Source organism: Lutzomyia longipalpis, chromosome 3 (assembly GCF_024334085.1).
Source record: "Lutzomyia longipalpis isolate SR_M1_2022 chromosome 3, ASM2433408v1".
Classification (NCBI taxonomy): Eukaryota; Metazoa; Arthropoda; class Insecta; order Diptera; family Psychodidae; genus Lutzomyia; species Lutzomyia longipalpis.
Window position 1 is genome coordinate 14,085,460 of NC_074709.1, and position 25,100 is coordinate 14,110,559.

The 25,100-nt window shown below is 37.8% G+C and overlaps 2 protein-coding genes across 18 annotated transcripts in view; one reads left to right on the plus strand and one right to left on the minus strand.

Moving 5' to 3' along the window:
* The window catches only part of LOC129793191 (RNA binding protein fox-1 homolog 1-like), a 58,607-nt gene extending 57,860 nt beyond the window's left edge, over positions 1 to 747 (minus strand). For 16 of the 17 annotated variants that reach the window (XM_055833008.1, XM_055833006.1, XM_055833005.1 and 13 more), the window contains exon 1: positions 239 to 741. In XM_055833008.1, coding sequence (XP_055688983.1) covers positions 239 to 250 — 12 coding nt within the window. In that variant the 5' untranslated portion in view covers positions 251 to 741. Of the gene's footprint in view, positions 1 to 238 lie in introns of all 17 variants that reach the window. The other variant, XM_055832991.1, reaches the window with a different exon arrangement.
* The window catches only part of LOC129793173 (uncharacterized), a 1,136,769-nt gene that overhangs the window by 980,671 nt on the left and 130,998 nt on the right, over positions 1 to 25,100 (plus strand). The window lies entirely within an intron of this gene.

The following is a 25,100-nucleotide window of genomic DNA, read 5'->3' on the forward strand; positions in this document are numbered from 1 at the left end:
GAGCATCTGGAGGAGCCTCATTTGATGCGATGCCCTCTCTCATTCTCAATGTGTTTGGGTTATTTAGGGGAGCTCTCTGCAGTAGAGCTAGCGTCTGGCAATTTGCAATGGATGGGACGTCGTCGTTGGCAAGAAATGATGAAGACAAAGAGATGCGCCCGAGAGATGCTGCAAACATCTGGCGCGCACATTTTTTGGGGGGCGACGGATGACAAAATGGGCACGCAAAAAGACTTACCGGGTAATACATTCCTTGCGGAGGGAGGAAGAACGCTCCTGAGCCCCACAGCTTGATGCCTTGTGTGGCGCCTGGGGGAAAAGTGTTGCCGGAGCCCGTCCGGAAGCGTCTCGCTCAGAGATGGTGGTGACACACCCCAGATGCTGTTCTGTATCCTTCAAAGTGCATCCGGTGCATCCGGGCACAAGTCTACTAATTGCCCTGCAGCCCTTTTCCGGGGGGCGCTCTCTCTCGCTTTTCTCCCCTTGCTGGTGTTTATTTCCTGCGCACTCGCACACGGGGCGCAATGGAGTCTCCCGGACACCCGGAGAGCTTGCCTTGCCCGCAAATCGGGGTAAGATGCACAAAATTGAGTACCACGGACTACCGTGGACTACCACAGACTACCGCGGATTACCACAAGCACACGGATTATCCACAGAGGCTGGGAATTTCACTCAATTTCCACTTTTTCACTACACTTTTCGATCCCGCAACTTCACGCCACTGCAGACAAACTTCAACTCGCCATTTGACACATAAATTTTTAGCTTTTCACTCGAACATAACCGAGCATAAACGAGCATTGAACTTTCGCCGTGCCATAATTAAAGTGCTTTCAAAGCTGCCATAAAAACCATAAAAGCTTTTTTCAAAAGCCAAATGAATGTAACCGATTTTTCCATCAGAGTTTGTGATAAAAAAATTTAATTTCTTCAACGAAATTGACGAAAAACGTGAAAACTCATTTTCTCCAATTCGAAGTGTATTTCGTGAAAATTCAATTCGAGCCTGAAAATGCTGAAAATTGTGTACACAGCAACTCGAGGAAAAGTTATTGAAAATTGGAGGAAAATTTCCGAGAATCGTGCCTTTCAGCAGATGAAAAATAATCTCTTGATGCAATCTTATCATTATTGCGGATGAAATTGAGACCAAAATGTGTTTGTGGCATTTGCGGGTGGCGGCAGTACAGGAAGAACCCTGAAAACGCACCAAGCGCGCGGAATTTTCCCTCCAATTTGTTGTTTGAAACGTGTCAAAGGAAATTTGATCCATAATTTATGCAAAAAATATACAAAAGTTGATTCCTCCCTACGTGAAACATTCTTCAGCACATCTGTGTACCTTTTGGATCATTTAACAGGTGAGAAAATGTGTGGAAATGGGAAAAGAAGTGGAAAACAAGGTGACATACCCAAATTTGTGAATTGATCTCGGGCCATTCTTCATTTAATTCCATATTTATGGCAAAGTTCTGCCAAAAATTCGCCATACTTGACCCGGATGTAATGTGGATGGGATTCAGGAACACTCTCTTTGGTACTCTAGGGCAGAAAAAGTGTGGAAAATGCGGGAAATTGGGAAAAATTGTGAGAAGGCACTAGAAAAGACGCATTCATTTGACAGCAGAACTTGGAAGAAAGCAACCCGCCAAAATAACGGACTTTCGGAGCTTTTTCTAAAGCTCGCAGTGAAACATTTTTCATGTTTCCCTGGCGTTTCATATGAGCGGGAAAGTGCTCACTATCCTTCTCCTTCACATTGATAGTTTTCAATCATTTTCCCGCGCTTTTTGGCAAATTTTCCGGGAAAAATAGATTTTTTGAAACCAGAAATCGTTAGGTAAAATCGATTTCTCAACAATAATGGTGCAAGATCAAATAAATTCAGCTCATTTAGTCGTCGATTCTCTCTCTAATAAACCTTTCAAAGTCACCAAATATGTGAAACATACCATTTTAATGTTTACTACGAGATAGCATGAGAAAAATACTTTCCTCTCACTCTGGAATTTTTTGTTAGGTGAGATTTTTTGAATGTAGTTGTAAGGAAAAATTTGAAATTTAACGAACTTTTTTTTGCTTTTCCAAAAATGAAATTTTTCTTGTTTTTCCGCCGATTTTTTTCTCACACAACTCGCTTTTGGACCTCCTGGGGCACTTACGGGTGCTTCTGAGCTCCCGGAAAGCTCCTCCGTGCGGAATTTGGGGCCCGCGGAAATTCTGACGGTTAAAATTAAAAATTTGAAATTTTTGACGGTTGGGGATTTTACACGCACTTTTTTTCCCGGAAATGGATTTTCGCGACTTTTGGAATTTTTAATGCCAAAAATTCAAAAGTTTCTTCCTGGTCACAAAAAACACAATTTTCCCTGAAAATTCGGCGGAAAACGCGAGAAAACTGCGAAAAAGTAAAAGTATGAGAGAGACGGATAGCGGTGAAATACATCCGTTTCATTTTCTCTTCAACAAAATGTACCAAAAAGGGCGCCAAATTAAAAAAGAAAGTAAAAAAAAGCATGAAATTTGTATGGGGGCGCTACGAAGGGGGGCTCTAGGGAGAAATGAATTTTGTTGGTGAAAACTGTCTGATATAAGGAGCCTCTGTACCAAATTTCATCACGATCGGAACTACGGTGTTGTAGAAATGCAATCCTTTTATGGCGTCACAGACATTGATTTTTCTTTTTTTTTTTATATTCTTTTTATTAAGTCTATTTTAAGATAAAGTTAAAGCCTTTTTGTGAAATATTTTAGTATTATTGAATAAATGGGACCCTTTAGTAGGTGGGAAAAAACTATTGCGTAGCCAAAAATTATTCGATTTCCGCAAAACTCATAAATGCGATAAAAAGGATAAAATTTCATTTTATATCTATTTTATCGTGTTCCATTTTATATCCGTTTATTGCTTTTATTGTTTGTTGATATAAAAATTCCATTAAATCTCACCAACTATAGTTTTAATATCATTTTGGGGTAATAAACATCAAAGGGGTAAAATATTCAATAAGTCTTTATAAAAACTTTACAGGAGAGCAGATCATTCACAAAAATAAATATTTAATCATTTTTAAAGAAAGATTGTTGGACCTAATTCAGCGACCAAAAAACCCTTGAAATCTTTGAATTTTGGACTGAAATTTCAAGATTTCAAGCGAATTTCAAGGGTTTCTTGGTCGCTGAATAAGGCCCATTATTCAGCAAAAAAATGCAATAATTATTAACCTATAGTGTTAGGTACTTGCTGAAAATGCTCACTGAGTGTGTGAAGTTTGAACTAGGAGTGAAATATCCTAATTAATTATTTCAATTGGACACATGATGGATTAATTCAACAACATTTTGTGGCAAAGAGTAATTGAGAGCACGGGAAATTTTTAATTAAATCACGTGTGTCTAAAAAAGATATTAATTTGATATTCAAATTAAAACAGAGCACTTATAATTGATTAAAAATTTAGCACAACAAATGATTTTTCAAGATGGCGGTCAAAAAAATGGTTCCTCGATTTTACGCTATTACCGCAATTTATATTGACCGTTAGTCTGCTCTAAAACTCCATAATAATTGGATAATAAATTCTTGAATAATTTTGAAAATCTTATTTCCATCTATGAATAAATAAAACAAGATGGACAAATTCTTATCTGACACATTGACACGTGGGCGCCATTGTGAAAACCACTCAACGCTGTGATTTTGTAAATCAGATAAAATTATTAAAACAGGATGCTGTAGTGAAGATAGAAATATGATATTTGAGCAGCATATAAGCTGCTTAATTATTCAAAACACATTCTCATGAGGGATGGAGGTATAAACTTAATTACACAATGAGAAGAACCCTCCTTACTCATTGCTCAAGTGGGGGAAAGAGCGACTCACCTGTCTCTGGGCAAAGTTGATATCAACAAGCGGAATCACCGTCTTCATATTAAGGGCTGACATTGTCACTCCCGAGATAGCTTTCAGCACCACAGGATTCTATAAAAACAGAAATTGAAAAACTTTGAAGCCTTTTTTTTGAATTTTTAATTTATTCTTTAGTTAGAGAGTTTTCTAAGTAATTCTTAACCCATCCTCACTTTTTGTATGATATATCATACGCAAAATTGGTAATTTTTGTTTAATTTTTATGACGCGAATTCGCAAAAATTTACTTCCGGGTTAGTGTTTTCCACTTTTATAAACCCTTAACTCTTTATATTAATTTTCCTGGGTGTCAAAAACTTAAAACAATGTTATTTTTTAACAAAAATCTAAGTGTCTCCAATTGCAAAGTTGTCCGGGAACCAAAATGTGTGTATTTTAAGTGATAATTCCCTTTTTCTCTGCAATATTTTGTACAAAATCACTTATTTATTAATAAAACTTTGTGAATTAACCAAAATATCCGTCTCCGGCCGCAGATTATTTAATATTTTACGCGATAAACATCTGCGTATGATATATCATACGTTGGTTGAATTGAGGTACTTTTTAGGTTATAGTGCGATTTTATTTCTGTGAGGGAAGATCTAAGGGTTTGGGAATGAAAATATAGATTGCAGTGAAAAGGAATGCCAGGAAGTGCTAAATCAGATACATCGTAAGTATTAAGAAGTACCTCACACCAGGAAATATAGAAATTATAACGAAAATCTTGATTTTTGTAGGTCTGAGAACGAAGAAGGATAGTACATCCGGCTCTGTCCGGAGACTTGTCAGCATGCTCACAAGAAGTATCCGTCCTAGAGCAAAACATGCAACATGAGATTGTTATTTTACTTCCTGGCTAAACATCTATTAGCGATGAGGATAACTGTGGTAATCACGACAAGTTCAGTCTCTATATTCTTAGAACTAGAACTCTACAAGAACGCGGTGAGTTGATTGTGAAACACAAGGATTGGAGTTCTATTGGATCAATTAATTAATTCTGGTTCAAAATCTAGCCAGAATACTTAATTTAAGCATAAATTATGTAATTTATGCATTTAAATAAATTAAAATCTTTGTTTCAACACTGAGAAAAAATTGAATTTTTTCAACCCCCTTTCGTTAAACGTATGATATATCATACGGTGTCTACCGACGCCCCCATTGGGGCTAAAAATTTATTTTTCAGGAATTATATTTCTTATAGGCTTATTAGTCAAATTCTATAAAATGAAGGTCCTAGGTACAGAAGATCTATGACCTCGTTAGCATGGGTTAAACTATTGGGAGAGCTTGTGTAAGGTTCGTATACTACTAACACATATGTGCCAAGGGGCATTTATCTGGGAAATATTTGTAATTTTTAAGCAATGGGTCCTATTCAGTGATGGCAATGTAAACACAATAAATACGGAACCCCCAATTTAGTGGCGTCATCAGTTGGAAAATTTTTAAAATATGCAACTTGATGTTTGTACACTTTTCCTTCCAAAAACGGTTTGATATGTTCCCGGAAAGTGCCATAAATGACTGGAAGTTGTGCAGTGATCCTGTCCATTGCATCAGGAAGTTTCTAAGGGCTGATCCTTGATGTCATCTTTGGCCATGGACAGATTTTGGCTCAAAGATGACACCAAGGATCAGCCGGGTGATGAAAAGGAAGTTCCTAAGATCCCTTAGAAACTTCCTGATGTACAAACTTCAAGTTACTATAATAGATTTCTAGTGCCTCATTAACGACTGGAATCATGTTTGCAGCTGTTTCCTTCTGTGTATTGAAATTCACAGAAGAAAGATGGGCAGAAAAGCTGCATTTCCCTCTACTGAGATAGCAGAGGAATCAACGATTTTGGTGTTAGCTGCCTCATTTTTCCAGCCATCAATGAGCAACACGGAATTAGATGAAAGAGTCGTGGCTTGTTCTATTTCATTGTACATATATGTCATCCAACAATTTGTTGGACAGAGTTTTTCGGTTGGGAATATGCCCAGCAAATTCAGGAGCTACAATTTCGATAAACTTGTTGTGAGAGAATGTGGCGACATCATATATCCATCTCGTAACAGCCTCTTACAAACTTTGCTCTCAGCAAGTACCGGTCAGTCTAGCTAGAACCAACTGGACTGGGGCTGTGTTCTCTAAGAGTGAAAAACTCTCGTGATAAACACCTGAAGGTTTTTTGTGGAGAAAAAGTGAGGAAAACTTCACGTAAGCGTGATTATCTAATAAAAAAATCCATTTGTGATAAACTCCCGTAAGATTTTCCCGGTTGTTACATTTCTTTTAAAGCGCTAAAGCCTTCAGGAATTTATCACGGGAGTTTTTCACTCTTAGAGAATTCATGCCCTGATGATGCAATGATAAGCAGTGAACTCTTATATCAGACAATACAATGAAATCAATTGAATTTTAGTAGTGACTAGCCACGTGTGAAATATTGGAGAAGTGAATTATATAGTGCAGAAGAGGTGACACGGACATTACAAACTGGTGAGTACACAACATTAATAAACGAATAAATATTACACAATCGCTTTATAAACCTTTGAAATCTTGCAACTGTCCCTAAATTGGGGGTTCCGTATTTATTCTGTGTTGAAAGTACCGAAATCTTTAAAATTTCAGTACAAATTTTGAAGATTTCAAACGAATTTCAAGGGTTTCTTGGTCGCTGAATAGGATTCAATGTTTTATTTTCAAACATTGAAAATATTTATTTTATACTTACTGAAATAAGTAAAAAGAGTCACAGAAATATAAATAAGAAAATTTTGTTTTTAATTCGAAAAAATATTAATTTTTAGCCGTAGGGGAGAGCGGGGTTAAAAAAGTCACTTAATGGTTTAGAAAAAGCTTAAAATATCATATTTCCCAGAAAGATAAAACGAAATGTATAGCTCATTTCTTTAGAAAATTTACTGCCCTACAACACTTTCTCAGATCATTTTGTTCTATCTAGCTAGGAAATATGATATTTTAAGCTTTTTCCAAACCCTTAAGTGACTTTATTAGCCCCGCCCTCCCCTATATTGTATTTTGCACTTTTTGTTGCATTTGCTTTATTTTTTCGCAGTTTTGTAATTTTCATTAAATTTTCACCTCTCCTAATAGCATTTTATACGTTTTCATCCAATTTTGCGCAGTTTTTATCCCTTTTTGCAAAATTTTTGTTCAAATCACGTTTTTCCTTAAAAATTTGAATATTTATCATCCCAAATAAATGCCCCTTGTTGGATGATTCTTATCAGCACATAAAGCCATATCCATCGTTTTTAGATTTTCATCAAATTGAGGATTATTGAGAGAAAAGTGTCTTTTCACCCCTGCAATGGTGTAGAAAGGATAAAAAATGTCTTGAAATTTACGGGGAGGTCAGGGAGTGGAAATACCATTGAGCTTTCACCAATGCACTTTGAGGATATTCTCTTTTCATTTCCAACGAATTTATCCCTGTGATTTACACACAGAAAAGAAAATCCAAATGCTTTTGCCAAAATGAAATTTTCATTTCTTTTTTTTTGGCAATTTTCTTTCTGCATTTTCTACATTGAATTTTCTTAATAAAATATGAAACACTCTATTTTTGTCACACCCGTCTGGAATGTCGTTGCTGTGGGAGAAAGAAAAGCCACGAAAGGTCATTGAAAAATGTTCCATCTTCTTGCAAATTGAAACCACATCGATTTTCCTATACCAAAAAAAAAAGAAAGAAAACGCAATCTTATTGACATGTGGGGGCTTTATTGGGGGAAATGTGGGATGTGCACAGGTGGAAAATGAAAGTCAAGAGGAGTTGGGAAAATTCTACCTCATCGTCAATTTTCATTCTCAAATTAATCAGCATGCTAAATTAATTGAGATGCGATGTTGATGGTAATTTGAATAAGTTGGAAGTTCCTGCCTTGGAGTTATTATTCCTTTTCTCCGCGGCATGTTCGCTCAACTCCCTAATTTGCATACCTTCAACATTCCATTTTGGGATCATTTGTGCGCTTCTTTTGCTCCAGACGAAAATTGCATTTTCCTCAAAATTCGCGCGCAGAACGTGGTGGCGAATTTAGCCATTTTAGCTGTGTTTCTTTCAGACACAGCTTTTGTGTACCGAGCAAAATCGAAAGTCGTCAGATCGGGTTCAAACTTGGGATGAGCACGAATTAGGGTCCCCACACTCCAAAAAACGTATGCGCCAAAAATAAGATTTTTTCCGGCCGTCCGGCCGTCTGTCCGGATTATAAACTTAAATTGCAAGAGAACGGTGATAGATAGAGACTTGCGGTAAACGGCAAAGTTTAAATACTGACCGGAAGACATCCGATAATGAGGTCAAATCCACCCCCCCATCCTTCCGTCCGCCATTTTGGAACACCCCTTAATTTTGTTTTCGCTATATCTCAGCCCCTGTAATAGCTAAAAATCTGAAATTTTGATATGTTGTAGGAGCCATCAAGATTTACTGCAGACCAGGCAATGGCACTGGTCTGGACTTGCCGGTTTCTTGCGGCCCGGTTGCCGATGTCTTTTAGGGTAGGCTTTGTTTGTTACCCCATATGTGTGTCTTTTAGTTTCCCCACACATATCTCTTTGCCTTACCCTTACCACCTGATAGGGGCCTTTTTCTGTGTCCTCCAAGGTCGCGTCTTCGGCCTACCATGCTACTATTTAATTATCACAGATAATTATCACAGGTGATATCACAGATGGGGTATCACAGCTCGTTATTGTCAATTGGTCACGGTTTTAAAATGCTAAAATAGTAATAAATAGGACGTCACAAATAAATAGTTAAAAGTACCCTTCAAAAGTCAGGGTATACAATTAACACTTAGTGACGTTCCACATTGTAGAAACACAGTTGACGAACGATAAATGTTGCATGGCAGGTACAGAGGTAGCCTAGAGATCTAATGATCGTCCGGCTCTGATCGCCCATCGTAGTCCATGAATTGGTGGTAGATTTCAATGGATCTACGAAGCGCGATCATGGAGAGTCGAATGGCCAGCTTTTTTGTGTAAATTTTCAGCCGTTTTAAGCCTTCGATGGTCTCCTTGGGGAGTGCACCCCGTGTGCCCACTACAATGGGCAACACTAGCCCTGAGGGAGCATTAAATTGCTCCTGGGCAATGGGAAGAAGGGGCGTGTATTTCACCATCTTATCTCTAAACCCCTCGGCGAGGCCATCCATATCCTCGTGGCGGACGGTAACATCGACCACGAGGACCCCTTCCCGATTCTTTACAATCAGGTCGGGTTTAAGATAACCGCCTTCAGGGAGGGAGACAGATGGTTCCTTTGAAAGTACAGCCCCGGGATCCTTCTTCGCCACCTCCTCTATGACGACGTCGAGGATTTTATTGTGGCGATGGATCCTAGTGGATTTGTTGTGGGTACACTGACCCATTATGTGGCCAAGAGTCTCTGGCAGGACTTTGCACTTCCTGCACATTACATCGGTGTGGGCGACGTATTTTTTTGTTGTGACTTTTGTTGAAAGTGTGTTTGTACGCGCCCTTAGTGCCGAAATGTAACGGCACGGTTTCAGCATTTGTGGACGACATAACCACTGGTTCCCTTCGCGGGAATCCAGGAAGGCATCCACTGCTCTTCCCTGCGCCACACTCGACTTCCACTCTTCTATGGTTTTCTTCTCCTCTCGCGATTTATAATCCGCGATTGTTTGAGAGGACTCGATTGGCCACGGCAGTCTTGCAGCTAGTGCAAGCTGTTTTAGTCTGCTGTTTAGGCTTGATACTGGTGCGAGGTGTTTTATGACCGGGTCCTCGGATTCGAAGTATCTTAGGCCAGACTTTATAGCGGTTGAGACTACTAGTGTCTCAAATTTGGGGACCGCCAGGCCACCGTCTCTATTGCGGCAATACAGCAGACCGTTGCACACCGATCCCGGTAAGTGGAGTATTTCTTTAATTGCCACTCTAATATCTTTGTCTATGTGTCGTAGAACGGTCATTGATGGAGTTACAACCGTGAGCTGGTACAAATAGTGTGGGATTATGTATCTGCATATGAGCTCTGTTTTTTGGTACGGTTTTAAAGAGAGGCGCTTCACTCTCTCCAGGCATTTCCCCAGCTCATCCTGCAGATTTCCCAATTGTACACCGCTCCATGGAGAGACGCCTACGCCAAGGTAGCGTAGTGATGTTTCTGGTTCAGCATATGGAACTGGCTGGCCGTCTCTGAAGCATAGTAGAGGGTTCTCTACATGCCATGATTTTTGGTGGGGCAGGGGCGTTATACTAAAGGAGCTACACTTTGAAGGAGACACCGTCATGCCTAGAGCACCTAGGTATTCCTCCGTAGCCTTTAGTAGTCTTTGTGCTCCTTCAGCCGTATTGGAGATCAGCAGGATGTCATCTGCAAACCCCAAGCTGCTCAGTCCACACTGCCTCGTGAAATGAAATCCGTCGATCATTTCGAGTCTCTTTAGGAGCGGGTCTAGTATCGCGTTGAATATAAAGGGCGATAGTGGATCTCCTTGCTTGACACCTCGGTTAAGTCGGATCTTCAACTTCGACCCTCCGTGCGATATCTCTGTTTCCGCACACTCATATGCTTTTTCTACCAGGCGGATCGCAGTCTCTGGAAGTCCCATCCCTCCAAGAGCTGGTCTGATGGCCTGATGCGGCACTGTATCAAATGCCTTTGACACATCGATTTGCACCAGCGTTAGGCCGTCCCCTTTTTTTGCAACAGAGAGCACATCTCGGAGAATCTGCACGTTCGCGAAACATCCCGGCTCTGACACGAATCCCTTCTGTCGAGGACAGAAGGCTGTCCACATTCGATACTTTTTGTCAATGATTCCCCAGAATAGGCGAGATAACAGGGAGCTTATAGTGATGGGACGATAGCTGTCCGCTTTTGCCGGGTCCTTACCGTCTTTAAGGATAAGTGTTGTTCTGTTGGTGTTCCATTCTGAAGGAAGCTCTCCAGTTATCATTATTAGATTCAGCCACACTCGGATCACTTCCTGCTCACTCTCGCCTCGCAAGTGCCGTTTCCTGACCCCATCTGGCCCAGGTGCACTTTTATTCTTGATTTTTGATATCTGCCGTTTGATTTCATCGGCAGTGATAACACTTAGAACATTCATGACTGGAGTTGTTGCGGCACGTTCTCCCATTTCCGGGAGATTTACTAGTGGTCTCGTACCCCACAATTCGTTGTATAGAGTTTGTACCTCTTCTGACGAAGGTATTCTTCCCGTTTGCTCATGAGGTTCTTTTCCCTCGCGTACATATTTGGCGAGCAGACCAGGTTCTTTTTGGTACATATCCTGAGCTCTGGCATAGGCATACCTTCTCCTCGCACCACGCCCCCGCCCTCTCACGGCGGTCCGCCCGTGGTTGCCCGGCACTCCTGCCGTCCGTCCAGGTACTGTTTCTCCCTCAGGCCGCGACACTTTGGTCGCGAAAAAGTGCAACACAAGTGCAGAGACCTCATTAATGGAGGTTACCACACTTTCATCTGAGTTGATTATCTTATGCAGTTCTGCTTTTAAGGAGTGTAACAGTGTCTCTACCTCCCTGAATGACTCAATGGGGGTTTGTGCCATCACCTCCCTTGCCACATACTTTGCCCAGTTAATCTCGTCCGATGGGAGATCACAATGGTCTGCTGCGCTGGGCACTGAGCAGTTGAGAATCTCATCCGGAGACTCCTGGCTGGAGTCCAATTCGACGATGATCTCATTTGTTTCCAATGTTTCCACTGGAGACTCTATGTCGTGTTGTGGTATCTGGGAACCTACCTCCATTTCTTGTGGAACGTTTGGGTTTTCTACCACGCTCTCCGCATGTCCTTCCGTCGTGGCTTCTTCTATCTCATCGTCCTGGCTTTCTGGTGCGGGCTCGTTTGTACCCGTCAACCGCGGCCACGCCACTTCTCGTCGTACTTTGTATACTGTGGTGTTTCTTTTCGATTTAATACCACCATGTGTTCTTCCTGGAAGTTCCCCAGAGTCGAACATCAGTTTAGCTATATTCTTTTTTCCCCTGAATCGGACCTCCAGTTCAAACATCTTTTCTATCTCGTCCGTACTCCAGCCATAAGCACCAGTCGGTCCGTGCCTCTTCTCCTCTGGTGGAACCCGCGCTCGGCCCGGAGATGGAGGCGCAGTCTTTGCTACTCTTGCCGCGTTGCGTACTGTAGGGTGTTTAAACCGCTGATGGTGACTGAGTCCCCTTTGAGTTGCAAAACTCCTTGTATTAGGGCAATCTTGACACACGAAAGCAAGACTGTTAATACTTGATGGTGACTCATGACCTCTGCATTTAGCCACGTGGCAAAGAGCTGAACGCTTATCGGTGTATCTTTTGCTACACTTCTCGCAAACAAAAATTTGCTGAAGAGAGCTGTGGTACTCCTCAGCGTGACGCACCTCATCCTTTAACTGCAGCGAGCGGAAATTCCCCCGCCTGGTCAGAAGGCACACCGGACACGAACGCTCCACAAATGGAAGCCGCATCTCATAGTCCGTTAATACTGTTGCGCGGTCGTCGTCGTTTGAGGCTCCCCCCCTCCTAGTGGTACAGGAACCTCGTTGTACCACCTCGTTTACATCCGAGGCTGATTCATCATTGTCGAAAGCAATTGTCTGGTGGTCAGGCTGATGAAGAGTTGCCGACACAACATCAACCCTGACTGCGTTCACCACCTTCGCGGTGTGCCGCAATCAGACCTGGGCTTGTTGGGTACAGTATCCCAGCTAACTAGGGATATGGATGCTCTGTATAGCTTACAGACCAATCCTGAGACACTACGCCGTACCCATCGTAGTGACTTGTGCGCGTTTACAGTTTGGCATTAACGATGCCTCATTTTCGAAAATCGGTCAAGCCGTTTAGTCAATATGGCCGCCACAATTTTTCATCGAAAATCGAGCATAACTCGAAAACGGCTTGACCGATTTTGATCAACCCGGGCTCAAATGAAAGCTCTCAACAAACCCTACAACTCTCTAGAACATACGAAGTTTCAAAAGTGACCGCTAGGGGGCCAAAAATCAAAAACAAAATTTTCGATTAGTTTTCGATGAAAATCTCGAAAACGGCGACATAATTTTTTTTTAATTTTTTGATATGTTATAGCTGACTATATTATCTAGCTCCATGCCAAAAATGAAGAAAATCTATGGATCCGTTCTCGAGATATAGCCTTCCAAACTTAGCATGTCATATCTCGGGTTCTACAAGTCCGATTTCGATCAACTCAAGCGCAAATGAAAGGTTTCGTGAAACCCTACAAATGTCTAGAACATTGCAACTTCGAGAAATGACCGCAAGAGGCGCTAAAATCAAAAACAAAGTTTTAGAAAATTTCGAACTCGGATTTTTCGAAAATGGCGACATAATTTTTTTCATTTTTCGATATGTTATAGCTGACTTCAAGATCTTTCGAACAAAAAAAAATTATGAAAATCTATGAATCCGTTCTCGAGATATGGCCTTTCAAACATTTCATAGGGGATGACTTCAACTTTTTTGGACTTTGCGCGTATTTAAATTAATTCGCGTTCTAGTTTTCTCTCACAAAATTGGTACACTGAAAGAAACACAGCTCTCGTAAGCTTGGTCAGCTTACCAGTACATTTGGGGAGGTTTGTGGGTGGTTTAGTTGGTTGAATTATAAATCCAGCAGGAGGCTGTGAGTACGGGGAGGGTTTCCCCGAGACTTATAAATTCAATTGGATGTGCAAATTAAGGGTGGTTTTGTGTGTGCTTCGAACAGAGACTCACCCAATGCGACTCTATGTGGCGGCAGAAAAAGTAAATGCGAACTTAATCTACAAAAGCCCCAAATGCTGGTATATTTCAACAGCATAGTACGCTACTATATGGTACAATTGAATAGGACACACCATACTGAATTACGCCATACAAATTCCACACAGCAGGGAGAAAGTCATAAAGCGATCCAAGGAGTTTTCACACAAAAAAAATAGAAAGTTTCAAGCCGGAAAACTCGGGGAAAACTCGCAGAAAAACTAATTGAGTGCAAAAAAAAAGTAACTTCACGAGTGTGGCGAAGTAAAAGAGTTGAATTATTTGATGCTTTTTTCATGTCCAGTATACGACCTCATTGTCCGGTATTAAAGTACCTATACCATGAGAAAATGAAAATGTCGCTCCATTCCCGGAAGCCCCCGCTATATGCTCTTTTTTCCCATTCACCCAGGCAATATAACCCCGTAGAGAGTGACACGAAACACAACACTCGAGGACTCTGATTACGCTGGGAAATTGCAACAACACACAGCGAAATATTCTCCATTCTAGTGTTTAACAACATTTTCAAGTATCCCCTCAACTCCCTCACAGGGACTGACAAAATGGACAGACTTTGTGTCTTTTTGTTGTTCACACAGATAAGGGAATGAAGGAGATAATTATGTACTTTTGTAGGGGAAAAACAAGAGCATTTTGTCATTAAAAAATTTACAGTTGATGAGTTTTCTGCATTTTCATTCATGGTTTATAGTGTGTGGATTTTCCAGGTTTATTTTTTTTAATAAGCAAAAAAATGGAATTAATCTACTAAGGGTGGGGGTGGTGGGTTTGGATCACATCTCGAGAATTCAAATATCTGTTTTTGATGGAATGATGAAAAGCGGATATCCGTTCTCATTTGCTTCCTTTATAAAGGTATTCCCTTATATGTATATTCTTATTCAAAAGAACCTTTCATCTAAAATGTACTATCTTTAATGTCGATTTTTCAAGTCCTTTAAAATCAATTCAGAACTCAAAAATACATCATTTCTTTTTTATGATAATTTCTAAATTTCTCTCTGAAAAGAAAGATATCCGGTCATCATCTTTTGGGAAACACTTTTCATGGGCATTTTATTGTACTTTTCAAATATTTATTCATTGAAAGAGGTCCAAAGGAGTTTATTCATTTTTCCTTTAGGCGAATTCGATACGCGAGGAAACAATCTTGATAGGCGTATTCTTCAATCTTCGTAGAGGATTAGAAAAAGGAATCGCCAAAGAGATTTAATTTTGTATTATAGGATCACTTGTGAAAAGCAGGTAAAGATTTGCTAAAAAAATTTAACAATGACGTCACGATTTTGGTTTTCATCTTTTATGTTTATGGAAGCATTCTTTTAAGTTTCATTGAGGATTTTTGACAAGGTATTTTTATGCTTCCTGCATTAAAATAGACAAAAAATAAAATATGTTAACGCCATTATTGTCATTTTTGGGTAAATATTTGTCAGTTTTCCTTTCTAATTCCAGTGGAATACGAGAAAGTTTACTTGTAATTTATTATTTCTTTAAATGTGATTTTTTTTTCTAATTGGAAACGATTACACTTCTCTTAAATGTATTTGCATATAATGTGAATAACGTCCTTTTTCCAAAGAAATGGACACTTTATCTTGAAGAAATAAAAAGTTTTTCGCTCGAGAGGAAGACCAACATATTTTTGTCACACTTACGGACTTTCCAACTCCAAAACTTATTAAACATCGAAAAGCTCTTTCGTTTTTTTTAAGAAGGTTTTTCAAGTTTGAATTAATTTTTGACCAAATCTAAAAAATCTCAAATTTTTATTTTATCATAAAGTGATCGATAAACAATCTTTATGTAAGGAGGGGGGACAACCTTTCCAATTTTATGAAAAATCTGTTGAATCTGTTCTTTGTGCAACTTTGAATAAGATATAAAATAGCATGAACAAATATGAATAAACTACTTTAAACCCCAATTTTGTTCTCTATAAAAATCTAAAAACTTTTTTTTTTTAATTTAAAAGCTTTTGAATTTATTTCTTTTATAGAATTTTCTATACATTGTATAAAAAACCACGTAAATAAAATCTATTAAAATTCAGTTATAGAAAAAATGAATAATAATTAAGCACCATAAATTGTGGTGCAAAAAAGGTCAGTGCGAACGACAAGGTGTCAGTTGGAGCGTTCGTCAACAAAATTTCAAATGGCATGTCGGGAAAATTGTATTTCGACTGCAAAATAAATCCTTCCACGTGAAGTCAGGGAGACATACATAGTTTGACTATAGAGAAAAAAAAACTAGAATTTGTGTGCCAGGTAGAAAATTGAATTAGGCTAGCGGAGGAGCGCGCTAGAACAATTGCCATGTCCAAAACGAGAACTCGTGGAGCGTTTCTATCCGCTAATGTGAGTTTTATTGTGAGAAAATATACCACAAGTGAGGGTATGGGAGTGTTCTCGTCGACAGATATTCGTGACTGAATGGGGAGTCCCAATCCAACACCCTCTCCCCCATGGCAACCCACTCACCCTCCAATGCCCACACCATGGGGCGACATTAACTAAAATGCTGTATGCGATGGTAGTTTGCGATAATATTAATCTGGTATTCAGCGTCAATGTAAATCCGCACGCATTTCCGGCACAGCTAATATAAGTAATATATATGATGATATATATAGCAAGCAAATGAGCAACGGCGTGTGAGGAAGCCGCTTTGGGCTACATCGCCTCGTATATATTTTGAAAATCGGAATGCCCCAGTAAATCCATTATCAGTCGTCAATGACAACACGCCGGAATTAGCACGAGACGAGCAATGAACAGAATATCAACCCCCCTTCCCGCCTGTACGTCCCCACCCCACGTGCCTGCTACCACAGATTGGGATCTCAATGGAAAAGCCATATACATATTTGGCACCAACCAATAAAATGTGTTTTTGGGGATGACTCCAATTGAGGGAATGTGATTTACTGCGGCCATACAGCAACCGCTCTTGTGTGCTGAGGGCCTGTTGTTTTGAGTGGCTAAATTACATAGACACACCAACCGACCACTTTTCGGTGATTACAGCAATAAAATTCCAATTTAAATTTGATTTATATTTGAGGGAAATTTCGCCCAAAATTAATACTTAATGTAAATAGAACCATTTCTCACACAAGAAATAATCTTTCTTGTGTACTTGTTGCTCCATCAAATGCTTTTCTGAATGCATAAAAAGCTCTTTTATGTGAACATTGCAAGCACACAACTTTAATATTATTCTATATTTTCTTTATAGAAAATCCCAAATAAATATCATCTAATGTACTACTTTGTCCCATCCTCCTTTAAATAAAGAGAATTCTCTTTATAAAAAAAAGTCTTTTTACTAAAAACACGTGCATTGGATGTAGCAGAATATATGTAGTAATATAATTGAAAGCACTTTTGAATAAAAAGCCATAGTAGCGAGCTTTTAGAGTAAAACCAATTTTTCTCGCTAGAATTTTTATGGAAAATCGTTTTATGGAGTGTCAACTATGGAAATGGTTTATCAATTTAAGTGTGAAAATTTTGTTAATTGCAAAAAAAAAAGAAAAACCCTTTAAAAGTGCTTTTGCCGCTAAAAGTATTTTATCATTTATTATCCTGAAATTTTTTTATGATTTACATTCAATATTTTGTGGCGCCCTGCATATGGGGGCACCACAAGGGGGCTCTGGTCAACTCCCCCAGTAACCTCTACCCTCGTCTCATGGTAATCTACATAGCACTTTGAGCTAACAGCCATACCCGCACAAGGCTGAGCTCCTACTGACTCTACTCTACTCATCCCTCTCTACTACTCTCCTATAATTACTCTCTCAGTGCTCTCCTACATTCTCTTGAGGATTCTCGTATTCTCTCCCGTGTATTTGAGGGTTTGTTATCTGAAGGGCAGAAGACCGTCGCCAAGGGGTGGGCAGCCATTACATTACCGCCAAACTAAGGGTACTCACTCTATGAGCAGGTTAATATTTGCTGGATAGTGAGTCGGGCGCTACATTTTTTTTTAAATCTGAGGAATCATAAAAATCTTCCTAAATTGATGAATTGAACTATATAAATACACTTATGGTGAGAATATGTAAAGTGAATAATGACGGTCGGTACTATTTAGCGCATCTATTTCCCCCAAAACTTTAAAGGTTTTAGATGGAGACGCCTGGTTTTACCCGAAACCTCCACATTAAGTTGACTTAAAGCCTGACTGATATGTAAATGTCTCTTTTAGCCGCTTCGGCTGCCATAACATTAGGACAATGGGGGGTGTCTTTTTGTTGACGAATTTCCTGCATTCTGATGAATTATTTCCCCCCGAATCCTATTATTCACATCGCAATGGGATAATTTATATAGGACATTTCATTCAGAGGCTTCTTCCGCCTCAATTTGATTTGCCAATGTCCAAAAATTTAACACTGTGAAAGCCTTAAAGTCATTAAAGTTTCAGCAATGTGTGGTTCAGCGATCGAAAGGAAAATTGGCTTTTCGTGTGCTGTGAGAGAAAAAACTGGAATTTATCTTTTGTGCTCTTCTTCGTGTGAAAAATTGTATGTTTCAATTTTTAAGCAGTGCTGAATGTGTGAAAAATTATGGGCGAAAAAAGTGAATATATAGATCAATTAAGGGTGGAGAGATGCATAAGAGATGGTGAGAAGAGGAAGAGACTTTTAACGGACGAATGGCTTCGAAAAGCCCCAAACTGCAATAAATCACGTGCCGTTCTCAGTGGTGCGCGTCCTTTTTCTCGCGGAAAAAGCCCCACGGGTAGAGGAGAACGTTTGATAGTGAGAAAAATGCCATAAATAGTACAACATTTAAGCAGGATGACCTTCTGGCATTTATCCGCCTTTTGTTGCTGTCCCGCGTGCTATATTACGAAAGTTTTGTATGATACAGTGAAAAGGGGAGTACTTTTAATTTATATTTCCATTTCACGAGTTTTTATTTAATTTAAAAGTATGACAAAACATTGCTTTTGTTTCGCGAAAGTAACTAATAAAAAAGTATTTCACAAAAAGAGGAATGTTTTGCAAAAGTTCAGGAAAATTATTATTGAATGAAAATTATTACCAAAGTTTAAGATTAATTATACAAAATGGTCAAAAAAAAAAGTAAAAATTTGGTGCAAAAACTCAACTATGGACCTATCTACCCTATGGAAATGTTTGTGGCTAAATGGGTTAAAAAATACCTCCATGATTGACATAGTAAATTTTTTTGAAATTCCAACACGCGGAGGTGGGATTGTTATTCCAGTTTGATGTGTGAAAATTTCAAAATACCATTTATAATTTATGTTAATGATACTTTCCACAACGACCCATAATGTTGATGTTTCAAAGAGCAAAAACGCTCATAATTTCGACGGATAAATTGCATTTCTTTTTAATAAATCATGCAGCGATATTCAACACTAATGGCGTGCTAGACGGATCAAACAGTAACATTGATTGATTGCAGAGGATTCTATGTGGGGTGTAAAATTCTTCTTGGCCCAAAAATCTCTGAAATAATATTCCTGAAATTCCATTTGAGGTGTGGATTAGTTTTTTTTGAAGATTGTTGTTAGTCAACTTTGCGCAAAAAATTATATTCTTCTAAAACCGAAAGATAAACAGAAAGTTAGTCTCAATGTTGGTCTTAAGCTTAACAACTCAAATCGCTTTTTTTTCAAACTTTTAGTTTACTTAAAACTTTTGTATGAAGAGTTTATTTTCGTTCATAAAATATTCAGCTATATTCCTGTGAGCTCCTGGACGAAAATACAGATGAGATAATGTTTTTGCTAATCCGGGCTTTTCTTTTTAACCATGAGTTAAAAGGAAAACTCAAATTCTTCTTCCAGAGCTTTCGGCTCCCTCCAAGCATTTCTCAATGGATCAAATTGTACATTCCTTATGAAAACTCCTGGAAACGTCCAAGACTATCACAGAACAAAACTACATAGCACGAGGAAATCGTTACTAAATTACATAACATGAAACTTTTTGAGAAAAAGGCAAAAATATAATATTTATAGAAAAACTGAAAATCTCTTTGTCTAAATTGAATCGGGTTGGGCAACGGATTATTTTTCTTTTTTTCCTTTTAATTCCTGGTTAAAAACACAAGCCCCTACTGACGAAGACCGGATTAGCAAAAACATTAAATACCCACGTCAGAATTCAAAATAATACAGATGAGATATTTTCTCATTAAGAAAGGAATATAATTTTATAGGAGAGACTAGGGCCAAAAAAATTTTTTCAAGAAATTTGCAAAAGCTCTAAAAAAGTTTACATATTTGCATAATTGATTTTGCATGTCTAACAAGCATTTCCATTTAAAATCTCTTATAACCTTTTCCTTATTTATCGACACTGTTGGAACAATTTTATTCATATTTTATTAATAAGTTGCAATTTGTCATAATTTACAATGATTTACCACGATATCGTTTTTCTTTTTTTAAAATTGCATTAAATGACCTCATCGATTGTTTCCATTAAAATAATTTACATTTATTTGTCGCTTGGTGGGTGAATTTATTTTATATTTCCCATTTTCCAATAAATTTCATATCCTGAATGGGAATTTTGCATAAGTAATCAATACTACAGTACACAAAACATCAAAATACATAAATTCAATGCTAATTTTGAGAGAAATTAATAAACTATGAGGTTGTTGTTGTGAAATAAATTAAAAACGAAAGAAAACTTTTAAATTTTCAATATTATTTACTTGTGAATTAAATATCTGCTGCTGTGTGTATCCGGATTTTAAATTAAAAAAAAAAAAAACATTAACTTAATTTCAATTTCACTCCTTATACCTTGTATACCTGTTTGTGGATGACTTCCATTTCGGACACGGGCAAATGCGTCGAAAAGTGTTTAATCTCACTTGCTGTTGCCCACGACTGCGCGAATTGGTCAGACGGACCTTTTTCAAGAAGTTATTTACTGCATTGGGCCTTATTCAGCGACCAAGAAACCCTTGAAATTTTCTTGAAATCTTGAAATTTGAGTACAAAATTCAAAGATTTCAAGGGTTTCTTGGTCGCTGAATTAGGCCCATTATCTATATTGATGAGATCGGTTCATTAGGGTCCGGTACATCATCTCCTTCGAATGCTGCAAAGTCATCAAAATCTCCCGAAAGACTCCCTTGTGTGCCCATTGGGTTTGTGGGTGCTTTTTCGTTCTTAACAATTCCTCGCACAATCCCACCTGATGACTGTGAGTACATCAAAAACGGAACTTTATTATTGTTTTATTCTTATAAACTCTTCACCTCTTCAAAATGAACCGCCTCGAAATCGTTCAAATCAATCATATAATCCTCCTCAGACATTTTTGTTTACTCTTAACAAAGAATTTTCAACGCAATTAATAATTTTGGAGAGAATTTAACGTGCGCTGCGCAATTTGCTAAAAAGGAGAAATGCCAAACTGTGACAAAATCGGGTTTCCCGCGAAAATTTTTCTTCTTCTTCTTCTACTACTTACTATCGTCCGGATTTCTTCAGGTCGATATTTTAAACTTTGCCGTTTACCGCAAGTCTCTATCTATTACCGGACGGACGGCCGGCCGGAAAAATTTTTTTTGGCGCATACGTTTTTTGGAATGTGGAGACCCTAATTCGTGCTCATCCCAAGTTTGAGCCCGATCTGACGACTTTCGATTTTGCTCGGTACACAAAAGCTGTGTCTGAAAGAAACACAGCTAATATAGACCAAATTACCAAAGTTCCCTTTGGATTTTTCAAAATTTATTTATTTTTAATTTTTATAACGTTAAATCAAAAGTATTACATTATGCATGGAAATGTTTGAGCGAATGTCAAAATAAGTCATTTGATTGATTTAGACAAGTTTAGGTGTTTCAGAAAGGTAAAGTCTATAGTTTTAAGACTTTGTGCTTAAGAAAATGATGATAATAAAAAAAAAACATTTTAATTTTACTCAAATCGGTTAAAAGGATTAAAAAATATAAATTTTCCACCCGATTTGAGAAAATTGGGTAAATCTGCATTATTTTATATAAAAAACTTGAACTTCTCTTTAATATAATGAAACAAAGTTGATTAAAAAATTTCTCAAAATGGTCGCCACTTTGAAAAAAGGTTATCGCCATATTTAAACTTAGAATTGGAATTCTTTAAAATTAGCCCTAAGCACTAGTCTGCAAAGGGTATAATAAAATTTTATTCATTCATTCTTTAAAATTATTTAATGTCAGTAAGAAGAGAACTAACATTGAGTTTCCCTTTATTAGTACCAAAACTATCAGGATTTTTTAAAGACTCAATGTTCTGAGGAAGGCTCTATCGTAATCGAAACGTCAGTGAAAAATAAATGAAAGATAGTCAAACAAAATTTAAAATTTCCCATAGAAATTCAACGTTTCCTTGCCAATTTTACAGCTGTTGTTCGGTAAACAAATGTAACAAGCAAAAAGTAATACAGAAAAGTGCAGCAGATGCAAAATCAACACTTTTACACAATATTTGTACAAACACACTATATGCTTGTATTTTCAATTTTCAACCTCTTGAGCTTTTTCCCTCTCAAGTGTATCATTTTTCACCATAACTTGGCTGTTTTTGGATAAAATTAAACTTTTCCTCGACATGCCCGTTACTTACGCGCGCTCTGAATTTTCCACGCCGCACTTGGTCTTTTCCTTTTGCGAAAACTTCCTCTTGTACATATATAGCAAAATTCCAAAGTAGTGGTGTATCCTCTCTAGAGAAAAGAGTGCCACGAGTGCACTTTTCCAACCGGAGGGAGGACATCGATGTAGAAGGTTTTATGTAAAATTATTGAAATCGTCTCCCGCACAATCCACCCCCCAGCCATTGTTTCGCCAAATGCAACGGAAATGGGAAAAACAGAGAAAATCCAAAGCCATATTTTTCCCTCACATAAGCACCCATTTAGAGTGACATCCCGTTGATTTGCTGTGGGTGGGCGACACACACACCCCCTGCTGGGCAGACGGCATATAACGTACTAATTGAAGAAGTGAAGAACTTTTGGCATCCCCCGTGGTGGTGGGATGAGGGTGGTAAGTGCAAGAAATTGACTTTCAAATGCTCTCCCTCCTTTTTGACTTTTCCGAGATTTTTGTGCCGGAAACTTTAAATCGTGGGCTTTTCAAGCATTTCTCGAGGGGGTGTCGTATACTTCACGTGGCCTCTATACTCCCACCCGCGCCCATCTACGAGCTTTCACGTCAACTTTCCTCGAGAACCCTTCTTGTGAGAAATTAACATTTTGAGAACGGAAAGCAACTTTCTCTCTTCATGGAAAAATCCACATAAACACAACGCGCGGATAAAATTGCTGAGAATCAAAGTCAATGAATTTTAATGGAGGGTCTCTCAAGTGAAATAAAAAGAAGAAGATAAGAGGAAGAATTTTTGTGGAAATGTACGTGGTTGTTTGGGAAAAATGCATGATAAAATGCAATTCATTTGAATTTATGCAAAAAAGAAGAAAAAAAACCATGAAGAGGAGAGTTAAAGTGTTCATTAAAATAAAGTTTCTGCTCTCTTAAGAGATGAGAAATAAAAAGAAATTCAAATTGAAGATAAGAAAAAGCTTTTTATAGAACATCACCTAAAACTTTCCTTTTTTTACAAAACTTTCTTAATCTCTGTCGAGGTATACTTAAAATGGAAAAGAGAAGAGGAAAAGTGAATATTAACTTTCTACAAGTCAGTTTGACCGCCCTGCTAATTCTATTTAATTCCCCGTGGATAAGGACATAAAGTCCTGCGGTTAAATGACATTCCTCTTTCATTAAATTGTTCAGCATGGGAATTTGTGTTTGAAGACTTCTCAGGAATTTTTCAATGATGCTTGTCTTTTCGCAAAGCAAACTTCAAGAAAGTTGGGAGGAATTTTTCTTAAATAAATAGAAGAAAATATCCTACATTCTCAATGATAAGCATGAGTGCCTAAGCATTAGATTATAATGCCAACGACTTGAAAAATTTTAAGCTTTAAAATTATCTAAATAAAATAAAAGGAAATTATATAAAGTGCTCAAAATAATAAAATTAACAAAATAAATCTCTCAGTGAATTTATCAATCAAATCTGAAAAATTTCTATATATTAAAATATTTTTTTTTTAAATTTGTTTGTTTATTCTGTGGTCAATTCATTTTTGTTTTGCGTCAAAAGCTTTCAAAGCTACATTTCAGCACATGAGATATAAATATTTAAATAGTTCCTTTCATGTTTAATCCCACTTAATATTCTTTAATGCCAGTTAATTGTTAAATAATAAATAATAAATTGCTAAATATAATTCGCATGTTTTAACAAACAAATATTTATCTGAATTATTAATTTTATAAAAGCAAAAGTTTTGTGCTGAATTCCATAATCAGAAACTTTAATTTATATTTGTGCATTTTGCTACTGTATAGAATTTTTTTGCGAGTTGTTTGGTTCATTTGTCACTTTGATATCTTCAAGCAAGGTGAGTAATTCTAATGGATGTTTGTACCACATCACTAAATAAAAAGAAAATAGTTGAAGAATCGATCTAAAAGATTCTAGCAATGAATTTATTAGTTTCAAAGCTCGTTTCAATTTTTTTTTTAAATTTAGGTCAGTTCAAATGTTGAAGTGGGTGGAGTTAAAAGCATTCTAAGAACTTTTGTTTAATGTTCTCTGTCTATTTTCAACACAATCAACAAAGGTAAAGCTTCGTTTTTTCATTTAATAATTAATTCCCCGGAAAATCGTTCAATAATCCCGAAATAGGAAAAAAAACACGAAAATATTACTAATTTAAAATTTAATAATTATTTTTGATCAGAATTGTGTAATAGATCTAACAATAAATCTGACAAAAAGATTCCTAGAAAAAACATAATGTACACCACATTCATGTAATGAACCTCCCTTGGTGTTTACGTTAAATTTAAAGTACCTTATTCCTTCCATATGCTTCCTGTTTACTTCGCCATACCGCAATAACAGCTTCTTCGTCAGCTGAATCTCAGAAAATCCCTCAAAATATTCTTTTCCACGCGTGGAGTAAGCTCCAAATGGATTTTTTTTTCATACAAAATCCCACACAAGACCACCCTCAAATTCCCTAATATATGTATGTAGGCTCTTGAGAAGGAAAAGTGCGTTATCTCGTGTCCCACTTGAAGCTTCCAAAATTTAATCCAATAATTTCATTTAATTGGCATCTCATGCGGGTGCGGAAGGTGCGTGTGTGTGAGATGATGTTCATTTGAAAGCCACCTCTTGTGGAATTTTTTTTTGCCTTTTCATCATGCACGGAAAATCCAGTTAAATTTTCCACCAACCATCGTGGTATAGAGATCAAATCTCAAGGCTTACAATTTCTTATCTCTCAGATATGTTTTTTTTTAT